Here is a 20,347-nt window from a genome sequence, read left to right as displayed (position 1 = left end):
CGCTGATTGTGTTGTGATAGCGCTCTGAAGGGGAAGTGGTTTAAGGGAGAGACTCAGAGCTTCAAAAATGAAAAGTGAAACCTACAAAACACGTCAATACCTTGTTTTCAGCTAATATCATTATCAACAGAATTTTCAAAATAAATGGGAACATGAGGATCTCCTGGAAATATTCCCAAGAATATAACAGAAACATACACTGGTTTAGAGCTGAAGTTTCTTTCTATAATATATTTATCAAACACACAACAAAATCTGCAGAAGAACAATTTAAACACACACAATTCAAAATGCAAAATTTCTTAAGCATCATTTACAACATATTTCACACTTTGAGTTCAAACAACATTTGAACAGAAAACCTCTCTACTTCGCTGTCAACCATGTTTTGCACCATTGTACTCGAGTCATTTTGAACTGTTTTGACATGATCTGCTAATGTGTGGACTTGAAATGGTTCTCGTCAATGGTGGAGAAAACATGTCCTTCATTTATCAGGAACGCCAAGGACTTCCTATGAGGGCACATAAACAGGATAGAGATTCAGTCATTTCAATTTGTTTCATTTAGTGTCAATGTTATTAACCAAAACATTATGTAAAAGTTGTCAAGGATTTTAGCATATTTGCGAGCAGAGGTGGCGAGAAGTACTTTTCTGGGTTCAAGTACATTGATCAGTTGGTTGGTTAGTTAGTATCTGTGGTAAGTATTCATTGTAGTTTTACATCAGTTACAGTTACATCAGGTGGTGAAGAAATTGTACTTTATTCAGTAGTTTTCAGACAACATACTTTTACTCCTACAAATACTTCTATAATATTACATATACTATAACTAAAAAAAAGTTAATCAATGACCACTAAAACTATGACTGAAAGTAGAGATGTTTTTTTGGCAAATACATTGGAAATGAACAGAGAGAAGAGACAATTGCTGAGTATTGCTGTAATGTTTGGTAGTTGACAGAACCAAATATTGCGTCATATACTAATAAAAATCATGGGTTTATTTGTGTCTAAAGTCAGGTTAGTGAGTTCAGCAGTACCTAATTTCCTGAATACCAATGTAGTCCAACAGTGTGACCAGGTCCTGGAAACTGATGCCCTCTCGTTTCACTGAGTGCTGTCTGATTACATGCCACACCTATAACAATACAAAACACACTTACACAGTATAGTAAATGAAAAATACATGGCATGTTTTGACTAGTAGATATGCTTTTTATATATATATATATATATATATATATATATATATATAAAGATGTAGACTAAAGATGTTTTTGTGTTCATTTACACAGGGTTTTTGAGTGAATAAAAGAAGTATATATACTAACCTGTCCCTGACTGATGGACAAGTCTGTTGTTGTGTATTCTTCAGATGTTTCGGGCACATAAGACACTGGTAATGCATTCATATTCACATCACAACTCTAGAAGAGATAAGATACAACAAGATTAAGAGTAAAAATATATATTAAATTGCTGTTAATATCTTTCTGTACCTCTCCAAAGAGCTGCTTGTGAGCATATACCACTTCTAACATATGGGAGGTGATCTCATTCATATCTGTGACACAGCGGATGTTCATAGCCAACAAAGACTTTTTACCCTAGAGAAAAATAGGAAACATGTCACACATGACTTGGTAAACCAAATTTATGTTTATGAAATGCAATTTTTAAAATAAAATTTTAAAAAAAAATGTGTTACTAGGTAAATCCGCAGACTCCCATGCACTTTCACATACACTCCTGGTTCAAGGTCCACCTGATCGGAAGAATCCTAAAAAAAATATGTATTAATGTATTGAATGTGTGCTATTGCTATTGTTTATTATTAAGCCTGACTGAAGTAGATCAGAGGTAGAAATTTTGTAGAAAAGCAGTTGTAGAAAGATTGTAGAAACAGCTTTTTACATAATTTGATAGTTTAGACATCTGCATCTAATTAGAAAGTGCTTTATAATTTGATAATCAGGATGTGTGTGAAAATCTTTTAAAAATCTTCTAGTTTCCTGAATGACCATAGAGTATATTCAGGCTGCAAACATTACTGAAAGGCCATGTAATGACTAACATCTGCATTGAACCACTGGCGGACAGTCAGAGGAGGCCCGGTCATGTCATCCACAAAGTACTGGTTGTAGGTAGCACAGGGAGAAGACCTGCGGATAATGCCCACCAGAGACACCTGCACAAAAGATATGATTTAAAATAGACCAAAACACAGTTTATCTGCTGTTAACAATGAAATATTTATGGGTCAGACTGAATGGGCTGAATGCACAAGGATATGCAGTCTCCATGGTATTGAAAACAATAAGGTTCATAACTTGCAAAGGCTTTTTGATACAGTAAGATTAAAATGTATTTTATTAGACATATTTATACAACTTCCAATAATCAGATCACTTATAATTGGTATAAATATAAATACACTATAATTTTGCATTTCCAGTGTACAAATGCAGTCGTTTCTATTACAAATAAGGGGAGGCAAAAAAAAAATTTCTTTAACATATAGTATACCCAGCTATATTAAAACAGGCCTGAAAAGGGAAGGCTCACATTCGGAGAGCAAATTTCATTATAGGGACCAATAATCGTGTATCTTGTATGTATAAAACTAAATTAACATGATCATTATTTAGATTATATTAGATTTAGTATTATCTTTGAATTGATTGCTTGTTGCATACCTGGTTGAGCTCCAGATCCCCAATTGCAAAGACCTCATTGTGGTCCAGAGAGGCAGATAGAAGCTGGGACACTGTACAGGGCAGGATCTGGAGAGTGGCTTTCTGCATTCAGATCAGCCCATTAATAATGCTGCTTTCAGTTCCACGTTGGAAAACTCTAAACTTTGAGCTCTCTTCCAACTACACACCTTCGTCACTGCTGCTTTGGCTCCTGTCTGCCAGCCTGAACCTGGAACCTCATTGTAAGTGTCTTTCAAAACAAATTAAAGATTAAACATTTTAAATACATTGAAATTGTGATGTACTCTGATTTGGTTTTACCTTGTTTCCACATGTTAAAGATGACATTAGTTTGTCACATTATCAGGAACCAGAAACAGAAGAAGAGAAGCCAAGCCTAAACCTGCTCAGGTGAACTGAATTAGAACAATCACAATCAGGAAGGACTGACAAAGATATATATGTTTTTAAGTTTTATTTATTCAAATCCATCAATGCAACAGTGATTGACAGGTTATTGAAAATATGTAGCAGAGAAAATTTGTTAAAAAAGAGAAAGAGGTTTGGTTTGGTATCGGTCGGGAAATTACAAAGACGATGAAGCAGTAAAACTAGGCATCAAGTCATCAAGCACTGATGAAATTTTTTTTTTCACTTTTTTGCAGTTTTTACACATCATAAATTGCTTAGAAGTGTGCCAAAAGCATGGAATTAAATGTGGGTGTCAGTTTTGGCAAGCTAATGCGGCTATACACTGCAAAGAATAAAAACAGTAACACAATTAACTTTTGGTGCAGGAATTTAGGATATGAAACTGAGTATTTAAGTTACTAGTAATTTGGATCAAGAAGGCATAGACATTTACATGTTTTATGTATTATAATTACATATATTTTATTTTTTTAACCAGTTTATGTGCCAGTAGATTTCACTTGCATATTTCTGCTGTAATTTCAATTTTGAAATAAGAAAATACAATATCATAAACAAAATAGAGCTCAGATTGTGGCTCGGATTGTGACGTCACACCTGATAGAATTTGCAGTTATCCTAATGTTAAATTAATGGGGATTTTAAGACGCTAAATACTAGCCTTACTATTCATTCAAATGCCATCATCTGCAAACATGGCAAATTTCCTTGGTAACAGCATTTTTTTGGGGGGGGGCATTCCATCTCAAGCTCTATAATTGCAACTTTTCCGAATTACTCAAATCAATTCATATTTTGAATCAACCTCAAATATTATTTTTCCTGGACCATCTCAATGGGTCTACATATATACTAACGTATTAGGCAGTGAGAGTTGGCCAATTAATACGAAATAGTACACTACAGTGCCACTAACTGCCACAAGGGAGTGCCAAAATTCACATTCACAAATTTCATCAAATGTCAATCAAGCCAAGTAGAAATCACCTGATGCCTAATCGAAATCGTACGAATCATGAATTTTGGAATTTTGTGGTTAGTTTCATAGTTCCATTTCCAGTCCAGCAGAATCAACCCACGTAATTCCAGTTTTCAAACAATATGCCAACAAAACAGAATTCTCACAAACACATTGACAATAATAACCCTTCAAATAGAGCACATCTTTCATGATTGACATAAACTTAAAAATAATGAGTTGAAGAAACCCAACACAACTTTATACAAACAGGTGGGGCCCTAGAAAACAGAGCACAGCCAGTTTAAATGTACAATAATGACCTTGTTCATCCCGTTACCCTATACAGTCTATACACATGTGCAAACAAATAACATGATAAAACAATGCATGGAGCTAGCGTGGAGTTAGCATAATTTAACATAAGACTTAGTTAACTTTTTAAAAATGTTGTAGTTTGTTGTAAAAAATTAAACCAAACACATTATATAGACTGAATGTTCAAATTGAAATTCAAGGAGTCTTAAAATGAAAACAGTGAAATGAAACACCATATTGTGTTAAAAATGTGAAACTCACAAGTGCTGAAAAACAATTTAAATAAAATCCATTATAATGTCTGTGATTGACAAACGAATGACAAACTTGTACAGGATTGTGGAATACATTCTGAACGTTTTTTTTTTTTAAGCAAAACAATGGAGTAGAACAATAAAAGACTGAAAAAATAAAATAAAATGTCGTCAATGTGTGTGTATTGCCATATTTTATCTACATTTCAGCTGTGTCCTTCATGGCAAGCAGTTCTTTGAAAGCATTTGTGGCAATGACCAGATAGCAATCAGGCAAACAATAACAAATAAGTAGTGACGCAGATCAGGCTAGCATAATGACTGATCAAAAGCACACACCGTAATGTTTTTTAGTGACAAAGAAAATGGACATTCAACATTTTCACTTTTTATGATGCCAGATATGGAGCTCAGTAATGCCAAAGAGAAAATATAACTTTTCATGTTCCTCCATTTACCAGAGAAATAGCCAATTGTGTTAACATGATTGCTAGCTAAGTATTTTGGCAATGAATAGCCCACTGTTGGAGCAGTTAAAACACATTTCTGCTAGTTAAGGGTAATGAGGTCTCAAAATTTGCTAAATTTGCTGTTTAGTAAAAGTCTAACGTTACAGCTAACAAGGACTTCAAACCTTTGAAATCAAGTAGGCTACCATTTTGGGATTTACAAGTAACAAACCTAAAAACAGGCCTTGGATCAGGACCATATACAGACTAAACCATCCAAGATCCAGATTAACCATGTCTAAACCAGAACAAAAGATATATGGTGGATTATGGAACTTTTCCTGGTGGAGAGTACTGTAATGTTCCATAGTACATCAACGTTCAACATTTAATGCCATATTGAGGAACTTTCCATGCAAGGCGATTACATATCCATGGAGACAACCAGGTGGCAATTACAAACCAGGACAAACACTGAAAAGGGTGCGTGACCTTGTATAGTTCTGGTTTGAGCCCAGTTTAATCCTGGTTTAATCCTAGTCTAGTTCAAAATTAGTTCCAGGTTTAGATCTTAAAGGGCCCATATTACACTATTTTCTGATCTATGTTATAATCTTTCCTCAGCAAAAAAAATACCTGGACTTGTGTTTTGTTTCATTCACATGTTTAACACACAAATCCTACAGGAAAATAGGAACCATTACACTGTGTTTTTAAACATTTCCATACGTTTCAACACCTTCACTAGAATTATTTGGATCATTTCAGATCTGGAATTGCCAATCTCTACTGAACTAAAGGTGAGTAGTAGCTGGTGAAAACTACCGCTTCATTATATCATAAAGTGGAACAGAGCATTTTGTGCTTTGGAGATGTAGACAGACAAAACCAGAGTTACTCGCACGTGGGAATGAAACGAAACACAACTCCAGGCATGTTTTTGATGAGGTAACAACATTCTAACACGTCTTAAAGCTCACAAGAGTCAATTTTGCGTAGTATAGGACCATTAATCAAGATAAAGTACTGTGAAAATGTAAATGTAGCCTAGTTCACTTTTAAACTAAACTAGGTGTAAATCAGAACAAAGTCATTACAAACACCAAAGCAGATCCGAAACACGTCTAAAACAGGATTAAACCAGCTGTAAACCGGACTTGCAAAAAAAGGATAAAAGTAACAAATACACAACAGCAATTGAGCTCGGAGGCCTATATTACCAATGGTAACCGGAAAGAATGACATTTTCCACTCATTTTTGAAGGAGCCAGGACCGATTTTTGACACAGATTGTAAAAATTATGCATGACCTACAAGTCGAAGAGGTGCCTAAGCATGATCAGCTACCAAGTGCAGCAAGCAACCACTTAATAGGCTTAGGAATTAGTCCGTAGGAAGCATGGAGAATTAAGGATTACGACTGGAAAGCCCAAAGGAAACGAAGCAAGCGTTGGCACGGGGAGAAGAGATCAGGTTTAACAACAGTATTATGTGTTGAGAGGAAGAGGGGGAGAGGGTTTAGGGGAGGACTGGGGAGCTGGTGTGTTCACATATTGTAGGTGAGAGAATTCATAGACCGCTAGTTGACAGTGATGGGTAAACAAAAACTAACAGAGCAGAAACAATAGAGAAGAAAAAGAAAGGAACAGAAAAACTGGCGTAAAATAGAGGTGTAAAGATGATATGAATTTTAATTTAAGTGTCATGGGTTTATAAGCTTTTTGAACAAACCACATCTGATTTTACTATAACTCTTAGGGTTGTAACAATATCCAAGTCCCACGATACGATATTTCCACGGTCTGAACTTTACGGTACGATATTTATTGCAATATTTTGTAGAGGCTGCGAAGAAAACTGTTAATATGCAACTTTTTCCTCTTAAAATTCCTTGACAAGACTTAATCCAAAGAACGAAGACTTAAAAAATCTTTGAACTGTTATTTCTTCTTATAGTCTCCACTGAAATGGAGCAAAGGATCATGGTCTATGTAGTTTTTTTTTAGCTGTTGCTGCACCATAACTCTTAATTTAAGCAAAGAGACTTGTAATTCAATATATTGTGACGGTCCACGATATTATTATGGGAACTTTGACGATACGATATCACGATATTTCGGTTATTGTTACATCCCTAATAACTCTATAACAAAAATGTGAAATTGTATGCCCCATTGCTGGATACTTGTTGTTGTAGTTACAGGGGATAAAAAAAAGTACTGAATTAAACAGAGGTGCTGTACTGGACAATGATTACCCCATAATATTGAAGTTAATTTTACTTCACTTGCATATGCTTATAACAAGTAACATTTATTTTAACTTATTTTGCAGAGATGAACATACTGTGTCAACTGGTATACTCAAATTTAGCCAATACCATTTTTGCATTTTTGTTAGTATGTCTTTTTTTTTTTATTTCGCTAGTTCAAACCAGGTGTCAGTAGTGGAGATGTATATGGACCCATTTTCTCTTATTGAGCATAATTGGGAGTGACTTCTGCATTTCCACACAAAGAAGCACTGAAGGGGGTCACGTTTAGGCAACATAAAGGTTATTAGAAACACATTCCATTCCGCCTTAAATGTAGGCCAGCTTAATTTCCGTTACTGTGGTGGAGTAAGTCTATTTCATTGCAACACTACTTTGTTTACAAGTTTCACAGATCTAGCTAACAGGAAGCTAAAGTTTCCTGTTAGCTAGCCTTATAACAAAAGTTCATGTTGTATTATTTGATTAATCCTGTAACATGCCTAATTCTTGGACACACCTTAAAATATTTCAAAGGTTACAATGACTTTTCAATGTTCAGAAAATCAAAAGTGAAAGTAAATGCGCCCTGGCCATTAAGTTCAGCAACAGGATCCATTAAAATTTTATAATCACCATGTTTCTACTCTTATACATAATTTATGGAATATTGATCTAATCTAAAATTTCAGAGCTACACAATGAGATTAAATGTTTATTGTCAAAGGCTGTAGACATTGTTGCTTATTTTCCAACATGGCAGAAAACTGGGTCAATATAATTTCTGAATAATAATAATAATTTAGGTGCCATCATTTTATAATTTAAATGCACATACAATTCTGTTATATCATGATAGGTTTACCCATCTTCGGCTTCAAATTCTCATACCCTGCCTTTACCGCTAATAGATCCTCTCCAGTTGTTTATATCGCTAACCCAACTGAAATACCCCAACTTTCTTAGTATTAGCCGTCAAGTGCTTGTGTTTAAGGTTCCTTATTAATTCATCCTCCCTGTACAATCTTTTTTACATTCTGGTACATTTGTTAGGGGGTGTATCTAGGAAACATCTTGAAATAGACAACAACAAAAAATGTACCACAAGCTTCTAATGGCTGGACCCTTACTGATAGTGAAGTAACCCCACCCCGAACGATCCCACCCACAACCACCCCATAAAAGCAGCTTTGTAAGAAAAGAGAACACAACGTATCTTCAAGCATCAGTGTTTTCGGATTTCCTGTCAGTAAGAAAGAGCAGACCTACCTAGACACGCGTTTGCCTACAAATCCCATAATTCTTATTGGTATTACCTGAGCAGCCAGAATTGTATAATGCCGGGACTGTATGCCACAGTAGTGCTGGTGGTGTAGTGCCAGGCAGGTTGAATAGATGGATGCTGTAGTGATCACAGGATGGTGTCTCGTATTGCAAAACTTAGCACCGAACGGGATGATGGGATTTGTAGGCAACCTGCTTACCTGCTACCAATTTGAGATCCATCTGCTCTTTTAGTGTGCGCAAGTATAGAAATTGGTTTCCAACAATGTGATGAAAGAGCTAAGGTTGAATTAGGAACACATTGTTATGGTTTCCTTGCAATAATTTTGTAAACGTAGCCAGAGTTACTTTGAGGCAAACAGTTAAGTGAGAAATAAGGATAGTTTTGTAAAAATGCTTACACATTTACCAAACCTGGGCCATAATATACATGCCCAGAGTATTTATTTTTATATAAAAGATATACATTTTGACAATAGCATCAAATGTTTTTTCCTTTTTTCCAGTTTCCCACATTTCTTAGGGAATAGGGGCCCAATTCTTCAAACTGAGGCAAACTACAATACAGTTAAAATTGTACAAATGCAAAAGCATCAGTTGTCAAGAAAGTAGTTAAGAATTTTTTTCCAGTTTAGCAAGCCAGGGTGACATAGTATCAACCCAACTTATAGGCAACCATTAAGTTTACAGTGAAAGTTTGTCAAATGTTCCAAAGATTCTTGAAAAGTTTCAGATATAAATTAACAGATTCACCAAATATTGCCAGCTCTATTTTCACCACAGCGTAGGAAACCAACATACACACTTGACTTCTGTATTTTTATTTTTGTCTAAGTGGAAGCTGAGATGTGATTAGCCTGAGACAGAGCTGCAGTTTAGCGCAGCAGCAACAGCAGGTGAGTGGTTCTCCTCTTGTTATAAAGACAGCGAGAATAGAACTTTGTAGAATGTGCTTGGACAGTGGCTTTAGTCATGACAACAAAACACAACACTACTCTACATATCGTCCGTAGTTACAAAACAGTTTTCCCCATTCAGTTTTTTACAACAGTAGACGGGGCAATAGTCCGCGGTGCGTTCAAGTACCATCACGTATCCCAGTCCATCTCCCTGCACGCTATCCGCACTAGTCTTAACTCCAGCTCGAAGGCGTCGGGTCGCTCCTGAGGGTTGGCCGACAGCATCTCCCTTATGAGCTGCTTCATGTGGACGTTCATGCTCTTTTTCCGAGCCGGGATAAGCAACTCCATTTTGGGGTTCTCCAGGAGTGCTTCCCCTAGCGGTACAATCTCGGAGCCCTGCTGCACGTAACTGCCCAACAGCTCCTTCTGAGTCTCTACATCCACAAACGTAATCCTCTCCACCATCGCCCAAATTATAACCCCGAGAGCGAAGATGTCAGCTTTAGCCGTGTAATGCCCTTCCCATACTTCAGGCGCCATGTAAAAGTCTGTACCGCACGCTGTAGACAGGAAGCACTTGTTGACGCTCGCTGGCTCTTCCGGGTTTAACCCAGAAGTCGAACAGACCTTGCTGAGCCCAAAATCTGCGACTTTGAGGGTGGGTTCCGGTGATCCGGCTGCCGAGGGGCTTTGCGAGATGAGGATGTTATCGGGTTTGAGGTCTCGGTGTATGATTTGGTTCCGGTGGAGGAAGGCCAAGGCGCTGCCGAGCTGGAGCATGAAGCTGGTGTTGGTTTTGCGGCTGGGTTTGCGGGACAGCAGGTATGCATTCATGTCGCCGCCGTCACAGAAGTCCATGACGAACCACAGGTAGTAGGCACAGCACGGGTCGAACGCGATCTCGCCTTTCAGGGACGTCTCCACCAGCTGAGGGACAAGGAGAAAGGATGTGAACAAGTGGTCTAAAATGACATAGTTGTACAGTGTTACATAGTTAGTGCTTAGTAAATTGTAAATGCAAGATTTTTTTATAAACTGTAGTGCTGCAGTTGTGAGAAATAAGAAATCACAATTAGGAGATCAACTAAGCTTCACATGTCTATATGGACATCTAAACCATTCCATTCCATTCTTGGACTAATTCTATTAATGAATTCTAATTTTAAGATAAATGCCATGCTGGGGGCATCATTAATTCTTTTATTTTAATCTACAGTATATCTATTTTTCTCAGTGGGTTATGTAGTTTCATGGTTGTAAATATTTGCAGTGGTTAGTGGTCAGCATTTTAAGAAACTGAGACAAAAATAAATTAATAAAACGTTAAAACTTAAGGTTACAAGAGGACAAAATGAGACATTAATTCACTGCCAAACTAAAGAGCTTGCTGTTGATGTGGTATTGATATTATTATTTCTGTTGCTAGAAATTGAGACACAGCGCAGTGCTTCTTATCTGCCTACAGAAGTGCAGACAAGCGCGTACGTGAGATTGCATCACTCAGCGTGTTTTTCTCATGTTCACTGACAAATGAGTAGCAAAGGGAAATGCTCTGAGCGCGGGAGAAGAAAGAGGTCTCAGAACTGAGTAAGCAGTGCCGCTGTGGTTTGGCATTCATGCCATGTTGTCTCTCTGCTTCCTTTGTGAGTGATTTTCTAAATCAAAGCGACGTCTGGACCCTCTCATCTTTTATGCTAGCCTGAGGAACTAACTTCATTTAATCTTTATTTTTTTCGACAATGGCCCAAAAACTTGCTACATTTCATCCATCTCAAATTCAATTAGGATTAAATAGCTTGAGTTTAGGAACTTGATGGATTGGACCATCTACAGGTTTGTTAAAAAGTAATGCTGTGAGGAAATGAATCTCCTTTTGTGGCTAAATTAGACTGAAATATTGCTAGCTGCTTTGCGTACAAAAACACCAAAACCTCCCCGTGCAGTAAACAAATGACTGCTTATTGTCTGGTATGCCACAGGCTGAAGCATCCTCTCCAACAACAGAACCAGGCAAATTATCCCACAGTTGGTGCGGTCAGATAATCCCGCCCTATTATCATTTGTTCTTCTGTAAGCACGCACTGGAACATTACGGGCTATAAAAGGACAGAAGCGAGAATAATGGGAATCTGGGAAGGTGTCCAATGCTTGCACTGCACAAAGTGACAATGGGGCCCCACGTGCTGCTGAGTGACTATAATCAGGCAGCAGGGAGGCAGCACGACAGGGCAGACCACAGACAGACTGGCCCCTGTGATTTCAAACTCCAACCAACGATAATGGACAGCAGGCTAGAAAATTCAACAAGTCCAAACCAGTGGCATTCTTTCCCTACCATTTCCAACGATAGAATAATATATTGTAGTAATAATAGTCAAAATATAATAAGCTCTCACAAACTCTAGCACTGACATAAATGAATTTTTAGACATCTGCACAGCTTTAGAATAGCCTTTCCTTTTCAGATGATAAACTGCTTTCACAATGTAATCTATGGTGGAATAAACGATTTTTGATTTTGCTGTGATGGTAAAGCTAACTAGCAACTAGCATGCTAATGCACACTTCCCGATTATCAGACAATAAATAATATATTCAAAATAATTAGAGGAAGACAGCATGCAACAAACTTATTTTGTTCTCAAGAGCTGCTTGCTTATACAATAAATCTGTACTAAGTCACTAAGACACATTTAGCTCAAATAAATGAAAACAAAGCAAAACTTGTGTACAGGCTCTTTAACATAAACTGGTCTTTCTCTTCTTTGTTAACTAAACAATAGCACAGCCTAAACCCACTAACACTGGACATTTCCCATTTATTGAACCCAAACTTTTCAAAACACCTCTCCCCTCACCCTCTTGCACACCCAGGGCAATGTGGGACAAAGAATTCTAGACCTCACTTTCTACTTGGCTTGGTCTTAAATGAGGCGTGCAGCCACAGTTCAGTGTTCCCCCATACATGCTTGAGATTTTGGCCTCCTGCCATATTCTGCACTGCCACACTATCAAAATGAGAGACTGTAATATTTGAACGACCCATTTTTTCCATGAAATAGTTACATGAGATTTTTTGCAGGGCTGATCATTTCTGGAGTTTTTTTTTTTTTTTTTAACATGGCTGTAAAGGTTTAAGCTGCTAAGCAGGCTTCAATCAATCAAAATTTCTTTGTATAGCAAACTTAAAAGAGCCCAAGCTTACTAAAGTGCTGAACAACATAGGTAGCATTTACAGTGGAATAAGGTTTAATGCACAATAAGTCCTTATGGATAAAAGGCTCTGTAAACGACATTATATGCATTTTGCAGTTTTATTCCTCTTCAGCGTGCTGCATTTATGATTAAATACTCATGAGTCATGAATACCATTTCAAATATCAATTTTGTTGAATGCGACTGAACCGGGAAGTACAAGCACAAGTCCTGTACTCAGGTCTCTGCACTGGCTCCTGTGGCTCAGAGACTTTAAGCTGCTCTGTTTGTGTACAAGTCTCTCCATGGCCTAGCAAGTACATTTCTGACATGTTAGTGCCATATGAACCATCTCACATTTTGAGGACCTCAGGGACCAGCCTCCTACTGGTGCCTAGAGTCAGGACTAAACAGGAGAGTCAGCGTTTCAGTTCTATGCAGCTAAAACCTGGAACAGTCTCCCTGAACATGTGAGGCAGACCTCTACTTTGACAATGCTTTTCAGCTCAAAATGTTTTTTTATTCTGCACTCTTCTTCTTTTTTAATGATTATTAATTTTTTATTTGCTTAATTTTTTTAATGTTTACTAAAAGTGCTACACAATTAATCAACCTAACATTGGCCTAGCATGCAAGGTTGTATCAGGGCATTCTCATGTTCTCTTAATGTTGTTACATGCGTTTTCTGTGATAACTCTCTGCTACAGGCAGATGGAAACAGACAAAAACATTGTAGTGGAAACAAACTTTGATTTATATTATACTTCCTGGCAGCTCTGAAAGCAATGGAAGTGTTATAATAATTCTAGAGATAGAATAAAAAGGAACTTTACTGGTAGAGGGTTTGTGACCTGCTTGTTTTCATGAAGATATTATGGCTTTACCTGGCTGGCCCAGAATGCCCCACAGAAAGGCATTAAACTTAACTAGACCATGGAGACAAGCTGGTAAAGTTGCTGGTGAAGTTGTAAGAAAGTGTTAAGTTTAATGCCATGCTGTGGAATATTGGCAAAGCAGCAACATCATATTTACAGCAACATATTTATCCAGTTACAAAATAAAAGACAAAGTTTGTTATATTTTTAACTGCAACACTGATCAAAGAGCAAACACAAGAAAATATCTACCAACTTCACTCTATTTAGTCAAATGTTAATAAATAACACGGTGAATACTGTCTTTTCTTCCATAACTAAAACTTTTTAAAGTACAGAAGAGGGTACAATACTTAAAATTAGGGATCCACTGATAACATTTTGTTCATGAATGATGCCAATTGCTTACCGACCATTGGTTTCTCTGGGTTCTTAACAAAGATTTTGGTAATTTCCCCAAATAATACAAGTTTAATTTAGTACAAACACATCCACAGCTGCAAACTGGATAAGACAGCAGTGCAGTGCCATTTTAGTATATATATTCTTGTATATTTGGGCAGCTGGTTGGGCCAAACAAAATATCGGCCTACGCTGAAGATTTAAGGCCGATAGCAGATAGTCTTACAAAGTACTAATATCGGCATTTATCTATCTCTACCTAAAACATGACAATAAAGTTTAATCACCAACAGTACTATGGGAAAGTGAAAATAGCCTAAAGTAATCCATGTTTATTTCTAATGGGAGGTAATGTGGACCCATTCAGATCCACTTAGCCTTCATCTGCAAATGCATCCCAGCCCCAGTGGACCACCTCAGCTCTGCAGCAGCTGGAAGGCAAGGTGGGTCTATTATTGGGCTATATTTGGTGCAATGATTGGTCAGGGGCACAGGTCCAAATGTTTACAGTCTGTATCCACTTAGAGTACAAGCCAGTTTTGGTTCCACTCTAGCTGTACTCTCAAATGAAAAAAATAAAAGTTTAAAAGGAGCTAAACCTGACTGTAAAATCTAAACCATTTTACATAGTATTTTATCTTATTATTCACTTATACATTCTGAGGATCCTAATTATTCACAGTAGGTTGAGAAGCTTTTAACAACAAGGCCTTTAATATTGTATAAACCTCCTCATACTACTAGCTGTGTATAGCATATTGACACTACAAACTTGTTTACGTTTTCTAAAGCTTATCTTACAAGGTCAAAATAATAGAAGTAAAATACTACAGCTCAGGGACAAGCAAGGCTAATGTGCATGTTCTTTCTCTTAATCAACATAGAGTGTGCGTTAGACAGCATGACTAAACACTGGATATAACACTGGATTTTTAAAAAATTATTATTATTTTAGGTAAAGGAGACCTATTATGCAAAATTGACTTTTCAGAGTTTTTAACCATGTTATAGTTATTTCCCCTCACCATTTACACTTTCAAAGTTGTATTTGGAGAGATTCATGTAAATTTGAGCACTGTTTCATCGAGACACCATATTGCAGATCAACCCACCCACTGCTCTGTACTTACTTCATTTTCCAATCTTATTTTCTTAATCAGTGATATGCGTAGGATTTGGCTGCATCGCATAGTTCTTGAGGTGCAATGTCATAGATTATAACTATATAGCAGACACAAGCACAATATATCTTCTTTAATAATTGTAAACATGTACAGTCCTAGTGTCAAAACAATCATGACACACTGTGTTCTCCATTTGACAGACACTCCTTATAAAGTGTTCAGTGCAATGACTTGACCTGCAATGACCCATATCAAAAAAATAAGCCACAAATATTAGATAAAGAGTTTAAAAATTTGCTCCGTTCATGTCAAAACAAACACAGTGGTATAAAAGAAGGACAAACAGAACAGGACCAATGTACAGAGCAGATTCCTTCTAAATGAACGAGCGAAGCACTAAACTCCAGGACATTCAAGAGATGTCTTCAGCATTAGAAAGACACAATTGCACAGTTGTCTGACATACTGTGCACTCTGCTGCACTCGAACTCAAACTACCTTGCCAGGCTAGCTAACTGGAGCACTTTGAGAACATCTTACTGTAGCTTTAAATCTAAGAGTTTACTTAAGAGTAATAGAGTATAGACTGCCAGAATCAGTGGCAGTAGGGCTACATTAATCACAATTACATTGAAACTGGAGTTTGAATGGACACATTAGCAAATCTCAAAGGCTGCAATTTATGAAGTACCATCATTTCCTCCACAAACACCTAAACATCCTGTCTTATTTTGCATAAAAACTGCAAAGCCTGTAGTTTAGATCTGTACAAACATTTTCTGAAATGTGATTCTTGCATTAGTTATCCAGTTTTGTTATATATCAGTCCTTTGTCAATCCTTCTGGACACGTTCAGCATCCTATTATTAAAACATACATCACAAATCAAATTGCAATGCCTGTTTGAATAACCACAATTAGGTATATTTACCAAATAATTCAGTCTTAAGTGGCAGACGGGTTAAATAATTAATGCCACCCCAGCCTGCCCACCCCACCGCTCCATGACGCTAGCCCCTCACCTCCAGATAAAGCGGCGAACTAGACCCATGGCTCATCCTTTGTGCCAGCTCGTCCCTCTGCAGGATGCACTCCTCCAGGTGAATGACGTTGGGGTGTTGGCTCTGGATGCTGCTCAAGGCCCAGAATTCACGCAGGGCCAGCTCCACGTTTTCGGGCGAGTGGCAGCGGATCTTCTTAACAGCCATGCGGGCCCCAGTGCGTCTCGCCACGGCCTCGTACACTACGCCGTAGCTGCCCCGCCCCACCTCCTGGATCAGCTCGTACTTGGGCTGGCTGCTGACCATTCTAGTCCTCGCTGCGCAAAGGACAAAAGGGTTGGAAAAGTTAGTTAGTTGTTTATTTGACATTTTAATTGACATTATAAATTTTGACTTTTGTTTAGAAATTTTTAATAGTAGTTGCAAAATGTGTAGTATTTAGGTATATAGCTTAGAAGTGAATGTTAAAAATGTAATGGAAAGGTGTGCAAAATTTTCTTAAAAGATACATAAATACATACAAGTCATTAGCCAAAATAATATTAAAAAGCAATGTCACAAAAAAAAAAAATTTTCAAACTTGATTTTGGCACTTTACCACAATGATAATAAAAACACAGTTTCTTTTTTATTTAAACAATATTACATATTACAATCTGGTTTTACATCTGTATAATCCCTCAGTCATACACAATATAGAAAGTGATGAAGGCTAGGTGTTGTATGTGTACTGGCAAAATGTGCAAAATATCCATAGAGATAAATTAGCCAAAACAATATAAAAATAAAACAAAAGAGCCATGGAACAACTTGATAAGATGCTGCGTCACTACTGGTAAATAAATCCACATTCATCACATTACAAAACTTTTGACAGAATGCTAAGTGTTAAATTTTAAGCATCTTAAAATCTCCATTAAGCTTACTTGAAAATTCTATAAAGCACAGACACAGTCCCAGTGTTTCCTATAGATTTTCACTAAGACTATAATGGCACAACAGCTCCATATTTGAATCATTTTAAATACAATATTTTGGTGTTTAAATGTCACTTATTGCCTCTACTGAACAAAAGCACTGATTACAGATTAAACATTGTTACTTAATGATAACGCCACAAGCATAAAGTTGTTTTACAAATTTTTTGCTTGTTTTTAGACTATGAGGGTGAAATTTAGACAATGAGGGGGGTTCCTCTATTAATGCGAATACACTGCAGCAATCCCTCAGCCTTAAAAGTAAAAAGTAACCTACCTTAAAATTTAACGGTTTGTAATTGTAATTGTAAAAAAAAAAAAAAAGTTTAAAAAAAGTTCATATCGGCAAACGTACCTTCACTGCCTGTAGCCATTCTAAAGTTGCTCTACAGATAACAGCCACCATAAGCATCATGAAAGGTACACTAGGATATTCACCAACTTTGAATGCCCTTAGTTCACATGCTTTCTACACTAAACCAGACAACATAACAAAAGCTCTCGAGAAAGGCCTTTGCCAAAACTAGAACAGTGTCAGACAGGCTGCAATTTGCATAACCAACACTAGAGGCCGCTGCATTCCATAAACATTACAATATTATGCTGCTATATTTTTTTTTCAAAGTGAAATAACTTCAAATTTAATTGTACAATTGTAAGAAAAGTAAACTATAAATAATTTAAAAATAAATCAAACAATTTATTTTAATAGCATAGCAACCCATTTATCTACAGCATTTATAAGCACAGAATGTTCTGCTACCTTTTCTCCATTCATAACATTATGACATGTTGTGTTATATCTTAGCCACACCACTGTAATTAACATACCAGTTTCCTTTTGCCAACAAGTTGCATAAGCTTGCTCTTCATATGCTGCCAATATATCCTCTTACATGTATCAAGATTTGCTATGAGGATTTGCCACTTCTGCTGTCTGCCACTTCCCTGCATCTGTGTAACTACCCTGTGAACTGTAATGTACACCAGGGGTCTCAACCTTTTTCCTCTGGTGAGCTACCTTTACAAATGAAAATGCCAGAGAGCTACTAACTTTAGCGGTCATAAGTTAGATCATTTATTAGTGCACAAATGTTTTAAAAAGTTTCCAAAATTATACACTTACAATCGTAATAGGCATTTCATTTATTAGATTTATGTTACTCAGCACAACACAGAATCCAGAATATACTGAATAATACAGAAATCCCTTGGCGAGCTACTGGTTGCTGCCAAGCTACGGGCTGGAGACCCTGATGTACACAAATGTTACCTTTGGCATGAATATGAAATAAATATGAACATGAAATTATAACCTCTCCATGTGGTCTTCCTGTGTATGAAATCTGCAGCATTGTAGTTAACACCTTTGCAGATGTGAACCTAATACCTGGAAGTGTTTGTTTTTTTAGCTAATGTTTTTTTTGTTTATTTGTTTTTTTAAGGCTTTATAATGACAGAAAATTTGTAATTAGTCATATAAACAATCATTTTCCATTAACATAACTTAAAAATAAAAAACTGGATATTTTCACACACAATGTAAAATTAATGTTATAACCTAAAAAATGAATAGATTTTTAGTAATAATGTCATTTGTATGTTAAATCCCTAACTTTAAGCCATATTACAATGTTGTTACTTCATAGATAGGTAATAATGAAATAATAACATCAGCACCTGGGGTATTCCTGCAATATAAAATCTACTAAAACACAGACTTTGTCACTTCAGAACCACCTGTCACTTTCACATTGGACTTAGATGGCCGGGAGAGTGAAAGCTTGCCCGGAGGACTGACTGGATGATGGTCGGTGTGCTAGCGGGGCTAATTGGGCTCTCCCTGTACGGGCTGATTGGCTAACAGCTCCGGCCTGGCCACCGACTGCGAACAATGTTGTTGGTCTGCTAACGTTAGCTAATCATGTTAACACCAGCTAACAAAGAATCCAGCTTTCACCAACAAACTGTGCAAACATCCAACTCCTCATTCTTCCCGATCCAACGAGTCAAACTGTCCCTAATGTCCAGGCAGAGTGGACACGCGTGTTCAGCCCAGGCATTGACACTTTATTGTATATGCATGAGAGTGTCAATAGGAAATTCAATCCGGATTTCCCCAAACACACACACCTGCCAAATAAGTAAGTGAGCAGAACCAGCGCATACGCCGACCATGAGAATAGAACCGCGGCGGCACTCGGCGATGGTCGCGGGGAGCTGTGGATGAGGTGATCTCACCTTTAAAGCGTGTGTCGGAGGCTCATTTGTTGTCTCTCGCTGGCAGCCATTACCGCCGCACAGTGCACGCTCTGCTCCTCTCGCGCTGGAGGGACGGACGGGTGCGCGTGCAGCTGCGGGGCGCTGCAGCGGCGGAGGACGCAGCGAGAGCACTTCCGCTCTGGTCCTTCACAAGAAAACTTCCAGTTGAAGAATTGAACTTTCTTTGCTATGGAGCCTACCTGAAGACTAAGGATTGCACAGAAATAAAATACACTAGGCTACCAGTTGGACCTCGTTCAACCAGTGGTTTCCAACTTTTTGTGAGACCAAGCGTTTTTGAGTATCCAGGAAAGCACTATATTAAATTGATGCATTATTATTAAGTGGCCCCATTGAATATATTGACGACCCAGACCTTCACCTACAGGTGACGTAAATAGCCTACGTCAAGACATGCTCAAATTAGATCTAGGCTATTGATGGGTTTCAGCTCCCTGTTACATGTAACTTTTTCCCAACACAAGATATAAGTAGATTTAAAAGTCAATCACTATGTGACAATGGTTTTGATTCTTCATAATTCAGAAACCCACCATGGATATGCATCAACTGTATGGACGTTACATGAACTTGCATTGTTCAATTTTTTGTGAATATTGACTATACTGTTGCAATTTTAAATATGAATATCCTTTTATAACATTATATCTATGCTAACAGCCTGTTGGGATAGATTAAAAATGTAACAAATGAAAGTGTGTTTGTATACAATTCAAACTATAGAAGAGCTAGTATTCTATTGCAAGGTTATGTATATGAACATGACCTTTTGAAAAAAATCCTGGTACTTCCCAGTTACTGCATTTTCATACTGTAGTGTACACTAAATAGGCTTAAATCATAACATATTACATTTACAGCATTCTCCATTTCTAACATTACTGGCAGCGTTTTATAATCTGCACTATTACATAAGCTCTTTTATTTTGAAAACTGTTTGT

The 20,347-nt window shown here is 37.3% G+C and overlaps 2 protein-coding genes across 3 annotated transcripts; both read right to left on the bottom strand.

Annotated features, from left to right (window-relative positions):
* Window positions 1-203: 203 nt before the first annotated feature.
* Window positions 204-3,135, bottom strand: LOC129410082 (replication protein A 32 kDa subunit-like). Its single transcript, XM_055157319.1, has 9 exons — window positions 3,023-3,135; window positions 2,890-2,951; window positions 2,702-2,803; window positions 2,080-2,193; window positions 1,714-1,785; window positions 1,505-1,612; window positions 1,337-1,432; window positions 1,046-1,143; window positions 204-514 (listed from the first exon to the last, which is right to left on the bottom strand). The coding sequence occupies exons 1-9, from the start codon at window positions 3,033-3,035 to the stop codon at window positions 436-438; spliced, it is 744 nt and encodes a 247-aa protein (XP_055013294.1). The 5' UTR covers window positions 3,036-3,135; the 3' UTR covers window positions 204-435.
* A 55-nt stretch (window positions 3,136-3,190) lies between these two features.
* Window positions 3,191-19,501, bottom strand: pdik1l (PDLIM1 interacting kinase 1 like). Of its 2 annotated transcripts, none has more exons than XM_020917685.2 (3): window positions 19,365-19,501; window positions 16,168-16,463; window positions 3,191-10,476 (listed from the first exon to the last, which is right to left on the bottom strand). In XM_020917685.2, exons 2-3 carry the CDS (start codon window positions 16,450-16,452, stop codon window positions 9,736-9,738), a joined length of 1,026 nt encoding a protein of 341 aa, XP_020773344.1. In that variant the 5' UTR covers window positions 16,453-16,463; window positions 19,365-19,501; the 3' UTR covers window positions 3,191-9,735. The 2 variants fall into 2 exon arrangements, with proteins under 2 accessions (XP_020773344.1, XP_055013293.1); XM_055157318.1 differs by having other exon boundaries at window positions 19,257-19,405.
* Window positions 19,502-20,347: the final 846 nt, after the last annotated feature.

The sequence above is a fragment of the Boleophthalmus pectinirostris genome, unplaced genomic scaffold (assembly GCF_026225935.1).
Source record: "Boleophthalmus pectinirostris isolate CB_2022bp ecotype Guang Dong unplaced genomic scaffold, ASM2622593v1 HiC_scaffold_21, whole genome shotgun sequence".
Taxonomy (NCBI): Eukaryota; Metazoa; Chordata; class Actinopteri; order Gobiiformes; family Gobiidae; genus Boleophthalmus; species Boleophthalmus pectinirostris.
Note: the sequence above shows the minus strand (reverse complement) of the source record. Positions and strands in the feature narration are given on the sequence as shown.

Coding starts and splice junctions, on each gene's coding strand:
- pdik1l (XM_055157318.1), bottom strand. CDS start 19,290: ATGCGCTGGTTCTGCTCACTTACTTATTTGGCAG. Junction 16,464..19,256: donor CTCACTTACTTATTTGGCAG/GTGTGTGTGTTT, acceptor TCCTTTGCGCAG/CGAGGACTAGAATGGTCAGC. Junction 10,477..16,167: donor GTTCGCCGCTTTATCTGGAG/GTGAGGGGCTAG, acceptor CTTGTCCCTCAG/CTGGTGGAGACGTCCCTGAA.
- LOC129410082 (XM_055157319.1), bottom strand. Junction 2,194..2,701: donor GGGATCTGGAGCTCAACCAG/GTATGCAACAAG, acceptor TCTTTTGTGCAG/GTGTCTCTGGTGGGCATTAT. Junction 1,433..1,504: donor ACAAGCAGCTCTTTGGAGAG/GTACAGAAAGAT, acceptor TATCTCTTCTAG/AGTTGTGATGTGAATATGAA.